Here is a 16113-nt window from a genome sequence, read left to right on the forward strand (position 1 = left end):
TGCGCTTGCGTGCCGCCCGTCGCGCATGCGCAGGTGCTAGGTGGCCCTCGGCGGTCGAAAGGGGAGTTCAAGGAGACGGGCGACGCGGCTGCGGCTGCCTCGTCCGAGTCGGGGCTACTGACATCATGCCGGGTATAGTGGAGCTGCCCACTGTGGAGGATCTGAAAGTGCAGGAGGTGAGGCTCATCCGGAGGACAGGCAAGCGGGGCATAGGGCTGAAGTTTCCCGGGCCTGGGCCCAGTCCTGCTTCGACCCAGCGGACTTTGGGCCCCGGACCTCCCCTACCCCATATACCCCAACACAAACAGATCAACCCCCCTGACGCCCCTTCCTCAGCTCCGGGAATCACCCACCCCACTCCAGCCTGCAGTGATTCGAGAACTCTCCCCTCCCCCACAGCGACCTGCTTCCGTACGTGAGTGCTAGTGGTACTTTTTATTAAGTACCAAGCAGGATCACTTTACTTACTTTATGTCACTTAACACTCAAACCTCCCCGCGAAGTAAGTCTACAACTCCGGGTGCTGTGCTCACAGTCAAGGGAGAGAGAGTCCCCTTGAAGTAGCATCTTTGGTGCAGAGTGCATTTAGGGAGATAGGAAGCCGCAGAAAACGGAGATGATGGTGTTGGAGACGGAAGTTGCTAACAGCCTTGGGAAGGTGTTTGGTAATAGGACAGTTAGGGCATTCAGTTATTCAAGAGATACCATTTGAATAATTGCCATGTGAACATACACTGGAAAATAAGAGATGATGTCCCTGAGTTTGTATCTAACAGGAAAACAGACGTACAAAGAGGCAATTACAGTACAGGGTAGTTTGTACCATGAAAAGTGAAAACAGTATAATAATAAGTATTGCAAACACGAGCAAGCCTTTTCTAGAGGTCAGGCGGGATTTACATGCATTAATTCACGGAATCCTTCCAGCAACACCAAGGAAGGGTAAAATTGGTCTCTCCATGTTGTAAATAAGGAACAGGTTCTGAGAGAAGTGATTTGTCCAAGGTCACATGGCTAGTGAGTGGTAGAGCTGGAATGTGAGTCTAACGAACTCTGATCTAAAAAGCCATGCTTTTAAATTGCTGTGTTTTAGGCAAAAGCTCAAAAGGGTGAGAAACCTTAGCAGAACCTTTTCTGTTCAGGGAGACAAGTGCTGTTTGACGTGCCTCTAGATTTGGTGGGAAGCAGCAGTTGCTGAGCTGGGAGAGGTACCCGGGCTGAGACGGGACTGGGTAGCAACTTCCACAAGGTCAAGTTTGGATTTTTTTTTTTTAATTTTTTTTCCTTTATTGATTTTAGACAGGGAGGAAGTGAGAAGGGGAGAGAGATAGAAATATTGATGAGAGAGAACATCGACTGGCCGCCTCCTATATGCCCCCTGTTGGAGACCCGGCCCATAACCTGGGCATGTGTCCTGACTGAGAACCCAACTGGTGACCTCTTGGTGCGTGGGTCCACACTCAACCACTGAGCCACAATGGCCAGATAAGTTTGGATTTATATAAGAGAGCTGATGGGGAGAGGTGGAAGGTTTGAAGGCACAGGAGTGGCAGGATTGGATAGAAGAAAGATCACGCTACATCAGAGGAAACGGGGAGCAAGACTGAAATGTATGTGCCAGAGCCCTGGCTGGTTTGGCTCAGCAGTTAGAGCGTCACCTGTGGACCAATGAGTCTCAGGTTCAATTCTGGTCAAGGGCATGTGCCTCAGTTGCCATTCTTCCCCAGCCCTGGTCGGGGTCCTGCAGAAGGCAACCAGTCGATGTGTCCCTCTCACATCGATGTTTCTTTCTCTCTCTCTCCCTCCCTCTCCGCCCCCACCTTCCTTCCCACTCTATCTGAAGATAAATAGAAAAATATTCTCAAATGAGGATTTAAAAAAAAAATGTATGTGCCAGAAATTATATTCCAGGCACTGTGTTAAGTGTTTTAGTTGCATTACTTCATTTAATCTGATATGCCCGGCATATCAGAAGGGCAGCTCTTATTTTCCTCAGATGAAGAAATTTTTAGTTGTGTTCAGGGGCTTTACCATAAAGTGACATTTATCGAAAGGTGAGGGGTCAGTGCTGGCCACAAGTCAGGCTTTTGTTTCTTGCCCCCGCTGTGAAGCTGACTTACTCTCAACTGGCTGTATTTTTCATTGGAACTTTAATTTGGCTCAACAAACAACTGAGGTTTTACCTTCTGCAACTATTCTATATCTGGAATAAATTTGCCTTTAGGCCTCACACAATTACATTGAGAAACAGATAATCACACAAGTAACTAAAATAGAAGACTAAGTATAATTTAATGCTATGGGAGAGGGGCAGGCATGGTTTAAGAAAAGAGAGTAGGATTTGAAGTTGTAGTTAAATTCTAGGCCTAACTGCTCAGTTACCTTGATTAGTCACTTTCAGCATTTGCAGACACACTTATTTTATTTGTAAGATGAAGTGATTCCAGCTGTATAATTCCCTGCAGCTCTAAAGGGGACAGAGAAAGCACTTCTTGGGCATAACATAAGAATTATAGACAGAAATGGAGCGAAGAGCTTTCAAAGCAAGGGTAGGATCGGAGCAAAGGTAAAGAGATGGGAAAAGGCAGAGGACCAAAAATGGGTCCTGGGACTAGGGAGTTCAATGTTCTGAGAGAACAGCAAGAAGTCCCTTTTTGAAGTATCATGGGTAGAGGGCTGGAAAGATAGTTTGGATCCAGAAGGCTTTGGATACCCCATAGCAAGTTTAAGCTTTATGCTTCTGTTAAACCCGAATCCTTCCAGGGTTTTGTTGCTAATTTGTTTCAGTAACAGAGTAAAATAAGAATTGTCTTTTAGGAAGATCACTCCAACAGCTTTGTGAAGAATGGATTGAAGAGAGAGAAGAAGAAAAACAGGGAGACTGGTCTTGGTGGCTGTTGAAATAGTTGAGGAAGATATTAACAACCCCAACTATACTTACAGAGAGAAAAGAACAGATTTGTCTAGAATTGATCAGACTTAGCCACAGCTTAGGTATCAGAGCAGGAAGGGTTGGGGAATCAGTGTTAGATTTGCAACCTGGCATTGGGACTGAGGAAGCCAGAAGGAGCAGGTTTGAGAGGCAAGTTAAACATAGTTTGGACCTCATTGACTTTGGAAACAGGCTACATCCTATGGAGAAAGGAGTCAGAACCTTTGAGCTGGAAAGTCCTTGTACATTGACAGTTTTCAGTAAAAGTACTATATTAATCATAACAATTCTATCAAATAGGTACTATTATCCCTCAGTTTACATAAATTAAGTAAAATATAAGGCATAGTACAAATGAAGCACTATAAAAAGAGGCAGACATGGTTTAAGGAAGTGAAAACAGGACTAGAAGATTGGGTGTAGATTGTAAGACGTATTTTTTGCCTCCCTTTCCACACCTGTAGACTGATGTAAGCCTGCTGTGCAGTGAGGCTGTTGTGAGGATAAATGAGGAAGGACATTGCAATTCTGTGTCCTTGAGACAAAGGGAACTGAATGAGTTTGAGAGGGTATTGACGGTGTGCAGCTGTGAAAGGGTGTTGCTTCTGTTGGAATTCATCAGTCTCAGTGAAGAAGCAGGTGAGGGGAGATGATGACATTCTGAAGTTCAGTGCCAGCTCAGTGATGGCGATATAATGGGAAGAGGCCAGTTGGAGGTCACAGTCTCTGGATTCCACTTCTGTGGTTGCCACTGAGCTGTGGTGTCATCTTGAACACGTCTCTTTCCTCAGAATAGATTCAGTGTGTGATTCTCATGCTTTATTTCCCTGTGACAGCATATTTTACATGCTTAGCAACATGGGTGTACCTAGATTTTGGTAAGACCTTGACATTTGTAGGAAAGTAAAGCAAAGAATGCCATAATCTTTTGGGACATGATATCTATGAAGGCGTTTGAGTTATTAAATCAGTCATTTAAAGATATTTTAAGGCATTTGACAAGGAAGTAAATATAGCTAACTTAATTTTAAAAATATATTAAGCTTTAAAAAAGTTTGTGTCTTGATTTTTATTCTCCCAGTTCTTTGTAGGTAATATAGCAAACAAGTGTGTACCACTTAATTAACCTAAATAAACTCATATTATAAAAAACTGCCCTAACCGGTTTGGCTCAGTGGCTAGAGCGTCAGCCTGCAGACCAAACACGGGTTCAGTTGCAGTCAAGGGCATGTACCTCGGTTGCAGTTCAGTCCCTGGCCCTGGTTGGGGTCTTGGGGGAGGCAACCAGTCGATGTGTCTCTATCATGTCAATGTTTTTCTCTCTTCTTTCTTTCTGTCTGTCTCTCTTTCTCCCTCACACTCTGAAGATAAATGGGAAAATATCCTCGGGTGAGGATTTAAAACAACAACAAAAAAAAACCCTGTAATACAGAATTTTACAGATTTTAAACAAATATATTAGCAGTCATGACAAATTTCACTTACAACACTTGTAATATTAGTAGACATAGTCATAACTTTATTCTTCTCTTCCTATAGTGTGTAGATGAATTACTGTGTTCATCTTTCTTTGCCTTTTAATTTAGTAATAAGTTAAGCTTGGTGAAATTTATAAAAATCCTTAATAAAATGTTTACAAATAAAATCCAGTGTTATCTTAAAGCATAATACACTATGGCAGGCTAGATTTTATTCTAGATATAATGGGTCAGTTTTAGAAAATTTATTAATGCTCTACATTACACTTATAGATTAATGAAAAGGAAACCTGAACATGTTCTGTCTTTCCTGAGAAAACAACAGTAAAACAAAACTAATTAGTATTAGAAAGAAACTTTCTTTTTAAAAAAAATTTTTTTTCTTTATTGATTTTAGGGAGAGAGAGAGAGAAACATCAGTGAGAGAGAACATCGACTGGCTGCCTTCTGCATGCCCCCCACTGGGGATTGGTCCCACAACCTGGGCATGTGCCTTGACTGGGAATCGAACAGGCAACCTCTTGGTGCAAGGGTCAACGCTCAACCAGTGGGCCAAGCCAGCTGGGCAAGAAACTTTCTTAATGAGGAAAATCTAAACAACCACATCCCATACATCAAGAGCAAATGTCATTTCAAACTGTGCTTTAAGGTTAAGAAAAAGGCATGGATGCCTGTCATCATTGCTGTTCCATCTGTGCTGTCCTGGAGGTTTTGATTAGACCAATAAGATAGGAGAAAGAAGAAGAAAGGATAAATGTCAGAAAGGAAAGGAAGCAGTTTTTATTTGTAAATGGAAGGTTTTCCATTAATTCTTGAGTTTTGTATCAGAACTGACAGAAGTTCAGTAAGATATAGCTAGAGAGAAGATACAATGTATAAATAAGCAGTAACCAATTTGAAAATCTAATGGAAGAAAGTATCCTATTTAGCTATAGTATCAAAAATGTTAAAATACCGAGGAATAAACAAGAAATATGTAGGGTTCCTATATGAAGGAAGTTAATTTTAACTAAAGGACATAAAAATGACCTGAATAAATGGAGAGACATACTGCATTCTGGATGAGAGGGCATAATTCATGTATTCTTAACTCTTTTGTAACTATTGTATCCTCAGTATCAACAGTTACTTGTACTAGACACTGTTGTGGGTGCTTGGTGAACCATAGTACATAAATGTTGTTTTCATTATCGTTTGACATCTTTGTTGAACAAATCTCTACCCTCTTGGACCTTACACTCGAGCAGTCAGACATAGGGTAACCACTGATGCAAGCTTATGTAAGATGATTAAAGAAAGACTCTGAGGAGATACATTTGAACAGACGCCCAATAATGTAAAAGTGACAGTTCCCATTTAATATAATATATTACTAAACTTAGTGCAATTTTGGGGGAGGAGGGGGGGTAGTGTTCATCTGAAGAATAGCCAAGACAATTTTGAAAAGGAAGAATAATGGGAAGGATAGTCCTCCCAGACAACAAAGTGTTCTGATAAGTTACAGTAATTACAACATTGTGGTATTGGCCCAGGAAAAGGTACAGAAAAGGCCAGCAGGACCATTGCTGCAGCAGCTGGTAGAGAGGCCCAGGCTGTGCAGTTCCTGTGAGCCAAGTAGACTACTCTGTGTTCCTCCAGAAAGTATACTGGAATGCAAGTGATCCTGACATAGTTGTCGGGATGGCTACCTTGCGTGACTTTTTACAATTCACACATTTTAGTACTTTTATTAGTAGTAATAACTTGCTGGACTACATGCTTGTACTGATCCCTTCCAGTCTCTCATCTGTTATTCTGCAGTCTTCTGGGAATTTTATATATCTTTCTACTAAGAGATATATTTACTATTGTAATATTAGATAGATATTGCTTAATATTCTCATATATTCTGATATTCTATGCTTTTATTCCTGGAGAGGAAACTCATTAAAGCTCCCCAGAGTTGGTTTCTCCCATTACATTCCAGGGCCCCCATCTTCCTTCGGACCCCCACTTCTGTCACAAAGACCTAACGATTCTGTTAGGGCTGCCATTTCTTTTTTTTTCCATCCTCACCCGAGGACATTTTTTACATTTATCTTCAGATAGAGCGGGAGGGAGAGAGGGGTGAAGAGAGAGAGGGAGAAACATCGAAGTGAGAGAGACACATCGACTGGTTGCCACCCACATGACCCCAACCGTGGCCAGGGACAAACTGCAACCGAGGTACGTGCCCTTAGTGGGAACTGAACCCCAGGACTCTCTGGTCCGCGGGCCGACGCCCTAACCACTGAGCCAAATCGGCCAGGGCAGGGCTGCCATTTCATATGTCTACATGGGGATGGCAGCAGCAGCCTAATGAGATGGTGGTGAAGGGGTAGAAAGCCATGGGAGTGAAAGCGCCTGGTGATCCCCGAAGCACTGCAGATCATCCGGGGTCATGGCAATGCCCTCGACTTTGCTTTTTTTGGCAGTCAGAACACCTGTCTTTGTGTCCCCTCTGTTTTGAAGCATGAGGTGAGCTGAGGAATTGACATCCTGGTCACAAATCTGTGGTTTTTCTTTCATTGCTCCTTTCCCCAGGTGAAAGTCAGTTCTGCTGTGCTTAAAGCTGCGGCCCATCACTATGGCGCTCAGTGTGACAAACCCAACAAGGAGTTCATGCTATGCCGCTGGGAAGAGAAAGACCCCCGGCGGTGTCTAGAGGAAGGCAAGCTTGTCAACCAGTGTGCTCTAGAGTTCTTCAGGTAAAAATCTTCACATCTGTGCCTGTGGTTGAATCATCAAGGTATATATGGATCTCAGTGAGCAGCCAGCTGATTAAAGGGAAGGATCACTTTAGTGACTAATGTTAGTAGGCAAAGCAAGGCTTTGGAATCAGAGAGATCAAAGTAAGCACACAATAGCTGATAGACATTTTTGTTATTTGTTTTTATTATTTGGCAAGTTTTTTAATCTTCATGAATCTCAGTTTCCAAATTGAGAATAATTCCTGTCTTATACAGGATTATTACAAAAAAAATTTGAAAGGGCACATAAAAACAACTCAGCTCAGTGCTTGCTTGCAGGTATCACTAGACTGTTATCATTAGCATCACTAGAGAACACACAATTATCATGGTTAGAAAAGTGTGTTCAGAGTCAAGTTTTTGGTAGGCCACTGTGCGTAATAAAAGTAAAAAATCCAAATTGTAATTGCAGAAATGTTTTAACAGCCATAGTAATCAGCTCTCTACTAAAAGGGATAGGAACTTAACTCAGGGAATTGGCTCATACAACTGTTCAGTCCAGAAATAGGACTGGCATCAGGCAGGGCTAGATTCAAGGACTTAAATAATGGCACAACAACTTGATGTATTTTTTCTCTCCCCCCACCATCTCTTAGTTCTGCTTTTCTCTGTCAGACTCATTTCCAAAGAGACTATTTCCATGCGATAGCAAAAATGGGCACCAGCCACTCCAAGCTGCTATGCCACTTGCTTAGCAGATGTAGGCAAAGAGTACCAATTTTCCAGTAATATGAGTAGAAGTCCCTGGACTGAGTCTGATTGGCCTGGCTCGTTGACTTCATGTGCATATTTTTGAATCAGTTGTGTTGCAGGAGATAAAATGCTGTGATTGGTCAGGCCTGAAGTGGGAGTAGACTTAGATTCATCTAAACCACATTATTGAGAGATAGGGAGGGGTTGTTTCCCAAAGAAAATTAGAAGGATGTTACAGAAGAATGGGGAATAACTGCTGGCTAGGCAAAACCCACAGATGTCTGCTATAATGACGTTAGAGGAAAAAATTAAATTTTGACACATAATAGCTGGTTTTCTTTTTTGTTCCTGCTGTCTTTGTCCACATGCAAAGATATTTTTGTGGTTAAAATCATAGTGTGTCTACATTTTACAATTTATTTTTTACTTGAAACTGTTGGGAACATTCCTTCAAGTTGCTGTAGTGTCTTTGTGTCCATCATTTTTACTGGCTATATAATATTCTATCGGTGGATAAACCAACCCTAATGTACCTGACTGTTTCCAGTTATTAAACATTGTTGATTCCATCTTTGACTGTTTTGGATAAATCTGTAGTGATTACCTTTGTGGGTAAATGTTTTTCATTTTTTAATTAATTCCTTGGCATACGTTTCCTAGCAGTGAGATTATTTTATAAAAGGCTTTGAATATTTTTACATTCTCAGCACTGTACGTTACCAGTATTACATACTATTTAAATATTTGATAGGTCCAAAATGGTGTTCTCGCTTGAATTTGTATTGTTTTGCTTGCTAACATGGTTTATTTTAAAATTTTTTCTTTTCTTTTTTTATTTTTTTAAATAAGAGTTTATTTGAGCCAAAACTGACGACATTGCCGGGAAGCAAGATCTCAAATGCTTCCAGATTTTTTATTTTCTTAGAGAACTTTGGCAAAGCATCTTCTTTGGCCCAGAGGTAGCACATTTAAGTGGGAAATGTTTGCATTTTACAAGTTCTGAGGTGCCTAACTGCCTCCATGAGAGGAGTTTCACTGTGGAAGTCGCCCGTTGTAGGCACTGGTAGATGACTACTGTGGAAGTCGCCCGTTGTAGGCACTGGTAGATGACTACTGTGGAAGTCGCCCGTTGTAGGCACTGGTAGATGACTGCTGTGGAAGTCGCCCGTTGTAGGCACTGGTAGATGACTGCTGTGGAAGTCGCCCGTTGTAGGCACTGGTAGATGACTGCTGTGGAAGTCGCCCGTTGTAGGCAATGGTAGATGACTACTGTGGAAGTCGCCCGTTGTAGGCACTGGTAAATGACTACTGTGGAAGTTGCCTGTTGTAGGCACTGGTAGATAACTGTTGGGTTGAGTGCCAGGGTGACAGGGCCCAGAGCAGGGACTAAGACCAGAGTAGTGGTTTGCAGGCCTTCTTCTACAGAAGTCCCATTGGAAACGGTAGCTCACTCCCAGAGTGATTCACAAGTAGAGGTTAGGTGGGTGTACTTTTGTACACCATGGGAATCCAGCCCAGTGGGGCTAGAGGTAGTTCAGAATTCCCTAGAGCTTTAATAGTCCTTCTTCCTTCCTGTTGCACCCCAGCCACCCCCAAGGCTATACTCAATACCTGGAAGGGTACATAAGAAACTGGTAACAATGGAACCAAGCAGGAATGCCAAGCAGATTTTTCACTATATATTTCCGTAGACCGTCTCTGAGGTTCTTTCTGAGCTGTGGTAAAAAAGATTTCTGTGTTGAGTGTAGCTAGATTCTTGGGAATATGATAAGCAAGTGGTTCAAAATTACTCCTTTGGGGACAGGAGGTATTCTGTATTTCTTCCATGGCCTCAAATACAGCTTTTACATAAAATCATGATATTTTATTCTTGCTTTAGTTTGCATTTATTTGATTATGAAGGTTGAATGGTGAGAGAAGGGGAATTCTGCAAAATAATTGAGGCATATCCCTTTTATTTATTTATTTATTTTATCCTCACCCGAGGACATTTTTCCATTTTTTGTACAGATAGAGTGGGAGAGAGAGAGGGAAACATCGATGTGAAAGGGACACATCGAGTGGCTGCCACCCACATGACCAACCAGGGCCGGGGACAAACTGCAACCGAGGTACAGAGGCATATCCCTTTTATACACAGAAGTTACTGTTTTGGTGGTCACAAAATTAATTCATGTGCTACCTTGCTTCCTAACAGAGAGCACCAAATATAACTTAATTTTATTACTGACAGCAGTGGTCTCTGTTTTTGTTCCATGCTTAATAGAATGAGGACCTTGAGCTTTTGAGGAGTTTAGGGCAATTTACCTCTATACTGAATGCTCCCAGGATCCTCTGCTTGGTGGTTTGAGTGTTTGCTCATAATTCTGTCTCCTTTGCCATTATCTGTCCCCTCTGACTTCTGTCAGCGTGCCCATCTCTGAGGATGCTTCCCTCTCTTCTAAACTTGCTGAGCTGATCGTCTTTAGAATTGGATCTAAAGAATAAATAGGCTGTCAGTGAGGAGGTCTGTACCTCTTTTTTTCCCATGTTTCTGTTGTTCATTGTTTTGCAAAGAGATCCCCCTAACCTAGCTCTCTTTTCCAGGCAGATAAAGCGTCACTGTGCAGAACCTTTTACAGAGTACTGGACCTGCATAGATTATTCTGGCCTGCAGTTATTTCGTCGCTGTCGCAAACAGCAGGCAAAGTTTGACGAGTGTGTGCTGGACAAGCTGGGCTGGGTGCGACCTGACCTGGGAGAGCTGTCCAAGGTAAACACGGTGTCCTGCTGGTGGCTCACTCTCACTAAGGGGCGGATGAAGGCAGAAGATGGTCAGAAAAGGGTCCTCTGTGAGTACAGATATAATGTGAGAAATCCAAATTTACCTAACAGGGTAATTAGGGAGTGATTATACATGGTCCCGAAGGGAGTTTAACAGATACTCCTTTAAATAGATCTTGCAGCATGTGCAGATTTGTTTGTGGGTAATTAGCTAATTGAAGAACAGAAGGGAGTAGATGAGGATAAATGAAGTGTTAGGGGACACACCATCAGTTGAAAACATTGAGGTTATTGTGGAATTCAGTGGGGAAATAGGATCAGGGTTGTGCCAGAATTTTCAGGAACATACCTAAGGCAAAAAAAGTACATAGAGTTTATTGTTTATTTTTTATCCTCATCCAAGGACATTTTTCCATTTTTTGTTCAGATAGAGTGGGAGGGAGAGAGAGGAGGAGAGAGAGAGAGAGAGAGAGAGAGCGAGAGAGAGAGAGAGAGAGAAACATCGATGTGAAAGGGACTCATCAAGTGGCTGCCTCCCGTGTGAGCCAACCAGGGTCGGGGACAAACTGCAACCAAGGTACGTGCCCTTTGCGGGAACCGAACCCGGGTCTCCCTGGACCGCAGGCCGACGCTCTAACCGCTGAGCCAAACCAGCCAGGGCAAAAAAGTACATATAGTTTAAAAAGTATGTTTTCCTACTCCTTCTCCTCTATTTCCTATCTCAATTGCGATGCCAGCATCTGTTGAAATATCAGAACTGGAATTCTTTTTCATCACTGCCCACTCTTTCTCCCTCTCTGCAGTCATCAGTTCCTGGAGACCAGCATCTCCTGGAAGAATTTCGAATCTTCTCACTGTTCCCACTTCTTGGACAGGAGTTCCTAACCTGGGCTACCTGAATTTCTGGGAGGGGAGGTGGTCAAATCGGATTTTAGAAGACAGTGCATCCTCTGAAATGGAAGAATTTAGGAAATAATTCCTTCTTTGTGATAGGCATGATCTATATGGAAAATAAATCAAATGTCACTTTCTCTTTAAAAACCTTTTAGGGGCTCCCTGTTGCTTGCCAGATAAAGCGTCCTCTCCATGTTCTGGCATAAAAGGCCCTTTCTGATCTGACCCATCTCTGCTTCTTGAGCCACATCACCCTCTGCTCCCTCTGGGACAGCATGTATACCAAGGCATGGAGGAAGAACTCAGGTTTTGAATGGAGACAGATAGTAGATTTGAATCTTGGTCCCGCTACTTAAATCTATAGGATCCTGAGCAAATTGCTTAAGATTTTCTATTGTACTAGGTCTATGAAACAGAACCGCGTTAATCCCTCCTTTTCTGTGAGGAATAAGCTAGAGAGCCTGTGTGATTCTCCAGCCGAATGCCAAGCACACAGGTCCACACTTACTGCTCTTTGCTTCTGCGGTATATAGTGTCTGGTGATAGTTGGGTCTTAATCTTGGTGTCATAAGTAGATGGATGGCTTAGCAGTTTGTTTCTTTATTAATCCTCACCTGAGGATTTTTTTTCCTCCGTTTTTAGAGAGAGTGGAAGGGAGGGAGGGGGGCGAGAGAGAGAAAGAAACATCAGTGTGAGAGAGACATGTTGATTGGTTGCCTTCCACGTGTTCCTTGAGCAGGGCGGGGATCAAACCTGCAACTCAGGTACATGCCCTTGACTGGGAATCAAACCCATAACCCTCTGGCTGACGCTCCAACCACTGTGCCACACTGGCCAGGGCAGCGATTTGTTTTTGTTTTTAGTATCTGGCGTGATTATTTTACTTCAGATACCTTCTTTTGCTGCACTGAACAAATTATTTTTAATAGTTGATCGTTTTAAGTTGGAAACTGGTGAACATTACATATTTAATAATGAAAACTACCTTTTCTCATTTCTATCTTTCATGAAAGGAGAATTAACAAATCATGCTGTTAAGAAAGCATATTCCTGAGTCTTTGTGGTAACATTTTTAAAAACCTAAAAAAGTATTGTTTTAACTCTTTTCAAAAGTGTAATTCTTAAAGAGGATTATCAGGTTTAGTTATACTAAAATCAGTATCCAGTCTCTTTCTAGAAAGCTGATAATCAGCTGGACAAAGCCTGACTTTTAGCTTCATTCACTTGTGCATGCTGTTTCCTCTGGAGTGCCCTGCCCTTCCTGTTCCCTTAGTGAATTCCTACCCAGTCGTCTAGTCTTGGCTCACGTTATGTCCTTTGAAGTTTCTGACTTTTCTAATCAGAATTGCTCTCACCTGGGATTCCATCATCCTGATAATACTAACATTGAAAATGACTTATGGAGCACCTGCTATATATACATCAGGTGCTTTATGTATATTATCCTAATAACTCTGTGAGCTGGTAGCCCCATTTAAGAGATGAGAAATTGAAGGTTAAGTAGGCTGCCCAAGGTCATTTACCTAGAAATTCATTTAACCACTTGTGTCTGCTCCTTTTTTCTTTTGAGTATGGTGCAGAAGAGGAAGTTGTGTTATTGTTCTTTCCACAATAATTTATCTTTTAAAGGGTCCTTTTATTTTGGTTTGAGAAAGATTGTTCTCAGTTTACTTCAGAGATATCTTGAATTCCTCCAAGGAGCTTCAGATGCCAGCTGGAGGCATTTGGAATTGCTCTGTCCAGCAGCAAAGAAACCATCAGTGTCTCTAATGACAGCACAGAGATGAGAACACTGTTTTAAAAACAAACAAAAGACTTGTAGTCAGAAGACTTGGGTTCTGGCACCAGCTCTGACATTTGCCACGCACCTTATCTTAGGCAAGTCAGCCTCATCTGTGAATTAGAGATAATGTTGCCTTGTAGGGTGGTTATAATAATAATTATTAATTGTGTGCATGAAAGCTCTGTTCATGATAGATTTTTTTTTTAATTTATACATATAGGAAGACTAATCTGGTCATATTACATGGAGTGACTTAGAGTTCAGACTACTAGATAACCAGACCGTTAAAACTATGGCCTGTGTCCTCTATGTGCCTGTTTCCTCATCTTTATTTTTATTTATTTATTTATTTATTTATTTATTTATTTTTATCCTCACCCGAGGACATTTTTTGTTCAGATAGAGTGGGAGGGAGAGAGAGAGAGAAACATCGACATGAAAGGGACACATCGAGTGGTTGCCACCCGCACAACCCAACCAGGGCCGGGGACAAACTGCAACCGAGATACATGCCCCTAGTGGGAACCGAACCTGGGGCTCTCTCGACCGCAGGCCGACGCTCTAACCGCGGAGCCAAATTGGGCAGGGCTGTTTCCTCATCTTTATTTTTATTTATTTATTTATTTTTATCCTCACCCGAGGACATTTTTTGTTCAGATAGAGTGGGAGGGAGAGAGAGAGATAGAAACATCGACATGAAAGGGACACATCGAGTGGCTGCCACCCGCACAACCCAACCAGGGCCGGGGACAAACTGCAACCGAGATACATGCCCCTAGTGGGAACCGAACCCGGGGCTCTCTTGACCGCAGGCCGACGCTCTAACCGCGGAGCCAAATCGGGCAGGGCTGTTTCCTCATCTTTAAAATGAAAACAGTTTCTGCTGGGTTTCCAGTGGAGGTTTTTGTGGCCATCTGGGAATAATGTGGGTGTAAACACCTTCCATCTCTCTCCCTGTTGCCCTGTTCAGTGCTCCACCCTCTGGTCTGGCCTGTGGGGTCAGTGTTCCACTTCCAGTTTTGCCACTGTCCAGTTAGCTTCTATATTTTCAGCCTGCAGATGTGATTGAGTTCCTTCCCTGCTTCAGCTTACCGTCGGGTTAAAATTCAAACGCCTTTGTGTAGCGTACCCTTCATCATCTGGCCTCTGCCTGCCAGTGTCCTGTGTTACTGAAAAGGACAGGCTCTGGAGCATGCAGATCTAGCTCTAAGTATGAGCTAGGTGCCCCAGTGAACTCTGCAGAATGACCTCAGGGTGTGAGGAGATGGACCAATGTACCAGCATTGTTTCTGACAGCACTGGGTGGTGGTTAGGTAGGTGCTCCATCTCCCTCCCCTTTCTGTGCAGCCTTCGCTTCGGCCATTCTGAAGACACGTCTCTCTGCCTTTGTGTGTACTGTTTGTTTACGCAGACGCTTCCTAATCCTCCTGCTGGCTCCTGGTCATCCTTCAGGAGTCAGCTAAACGTTGCCCCCTCAGAAATATTCCAGGCCCCTAGCCCTCAGGACGGGTAGGTGTGCCAAGTCCTTGCTCCCTCGCACCTGGTTTGTGTCTCAGTTACAGTCATACAGTTAGGAAGTCTTGGCTGATTTCCTTGTCTGTCTCCCTCACTGGACTGAGCCCCTTGATAACAGTATATATCTTGTTCTCTTCTGTGTCTCTAACTTCTGCCACGTGGAATGTCACAAAGTGAGCTGTCTTCACTGTTTCCTCAAGGGTTGAATGAGTAAATGATTTGCTGGGTTGGGGCAAAGGAGTAGTTGGGGCAGAGAAGCAGAGAGGAAACAGTGGGAGGCGCGTCTGTGGCCACAGACCCCCCCGCCTGACTTCACCTTTGCTGCTTCCCTCTGCACCCCTCGCAGGTCACCAAAGTGAAAACAAATCGACCTTTGCCGGAGAATCCCTATCACTCGAGACCAAGGCCAGAGCCCAACGCTGAGGTGGAAGGAGACCTGAAGCCCGCCAAACATGGCAGCCGCCTTTTCTTCTGGACCTTGTGAGCTGGGTCCATGGCCCACGCCCAGTCATGTGCCCGGACAACGATGGATGAAAACTCACGTGCAGTTTGCATCCACTGAGAGATTTCTTTCCAGGATCCACAGACATTAACAGAAAGTTAATTTATGTGACTTGGCAGTTATTCTATACCATTTCCTGGCCATTAAAAAATTTAAAGGAAACAGTTGTATTTTATTATGTTTTATGTAACCTTTTGGCCTTTAAAGATGATTTCCCTTTGCGTTTTCTTCTTGTGGTCCTGCCTGTTCCTCTCTCTTTGCTTGAAGTATGACCAGGGGCAGGGGAGCCGGCTTAGACCATGGAGAAATGCCTAGAGGAAAGGCTCTGTTACCTGAGACAGCTCCTGGGGGGGGGGGGGGGTATGTGTGTGTCTGTTCACACATTTTGGAGTCTCAACTCTGTTTCCCATCTAACCTCTGAAACAGGTTTTCCTAAAGGTCATACAAGGGAAGTGTCCAGGGTAGGAGAAGTAAAGAAACGTTTGAGCCTGTGACTCAGGCCTTGGGAGGGGCCTCCTGGCTGGGTCCTAGGCTGTCTTGCTCAGAGTTTCTTAAAGAACCAAACTTCCACCACTTCCCCTTGATATCCCATCCTCAAGCATTATAACCCAGATGTTTTTCCTGATAGACCAGGGAGGTGGAGGCTGAGCTCCCAGCTCCAAAGCCAGGAAGTCGGGAGGTCTGAGTGTCAATTCCAACCTTGGGTGTGTTCCTTAACCTCTTGCAAGAGGTTGAATTTGAGGACAAACTGAAGGGAACATGCTTATCTACCTCCTGGGCAGGTT

The 16113-nt window shown here is 43.3% G+C and overlaps 1 protein-coding gene across 1 annotated transcript; it reads left to right on the forward strand.

The window, feature by feature from the left end:
* The first annotated feature begins 27 nt into the window (after positions 1 to 27).
* NDUFA8 (NADH:ubiquinone oxidoreductase subunit A8) lies at positions 28 to 15490 on the forward strand. The gene is made up of 4 exons (XM_036261136.1): positions 28 to 176; positions 6973 to 7136; positions 10458 to 10623; positions 15173 to 15490. The coding sequence occupies exons 1-4, from the start codon at positions 126 to 128 to the stop codon at positions 15308 to 15310; spliced, it is 519 nt and encodes a 172-aa protein (XP_036117029.1). The 5' UTR covers positions 28 to 125; the 3' UTR covers positions 15311 to 15490.
* The last annotated feature ends 623 nt before the right edge of the window (positions 15491 to 16113 follow it).

This window comes from Molossus molossus, unplaced genomic scaffold (genome assembly GCF_014108415.1).
Source record: "Molossus molossus isolate mMolMol1 unplaced genomic scaffold, mMolMol1.p scaffold_m16_p_14, whole genome shotgun sequence".
NCBI lineage: Eukaryota > Metazoa > Chordata > Mammalia > Chiroptera > Molossidae > Molossus > Molossus molossus.

Coding starts and splice junctions, on each gene's coding strand:
- NDUFA8 (XM_036261136.1), top strand. CDS start 126: ATGCCGGGTATAGTGGAGCTGCCCACTGTGGAGGATCTGAAAGTGCAG. Junction 177..6,972: donor AGGATCTGAAAGTGCAGGAG/GTGAGGCTCATC, acceptor TCCTTTCCCCAG/GTGAAAGTCAGTTCTGCTGT. Junction 7,137..10,457: donor TGTGCTCTAGAGTTCTTCAG/GTAAAAATCTTC, acceptor TCTCTTTTCCAG/GCAGATAAAGCGTCACTGTG.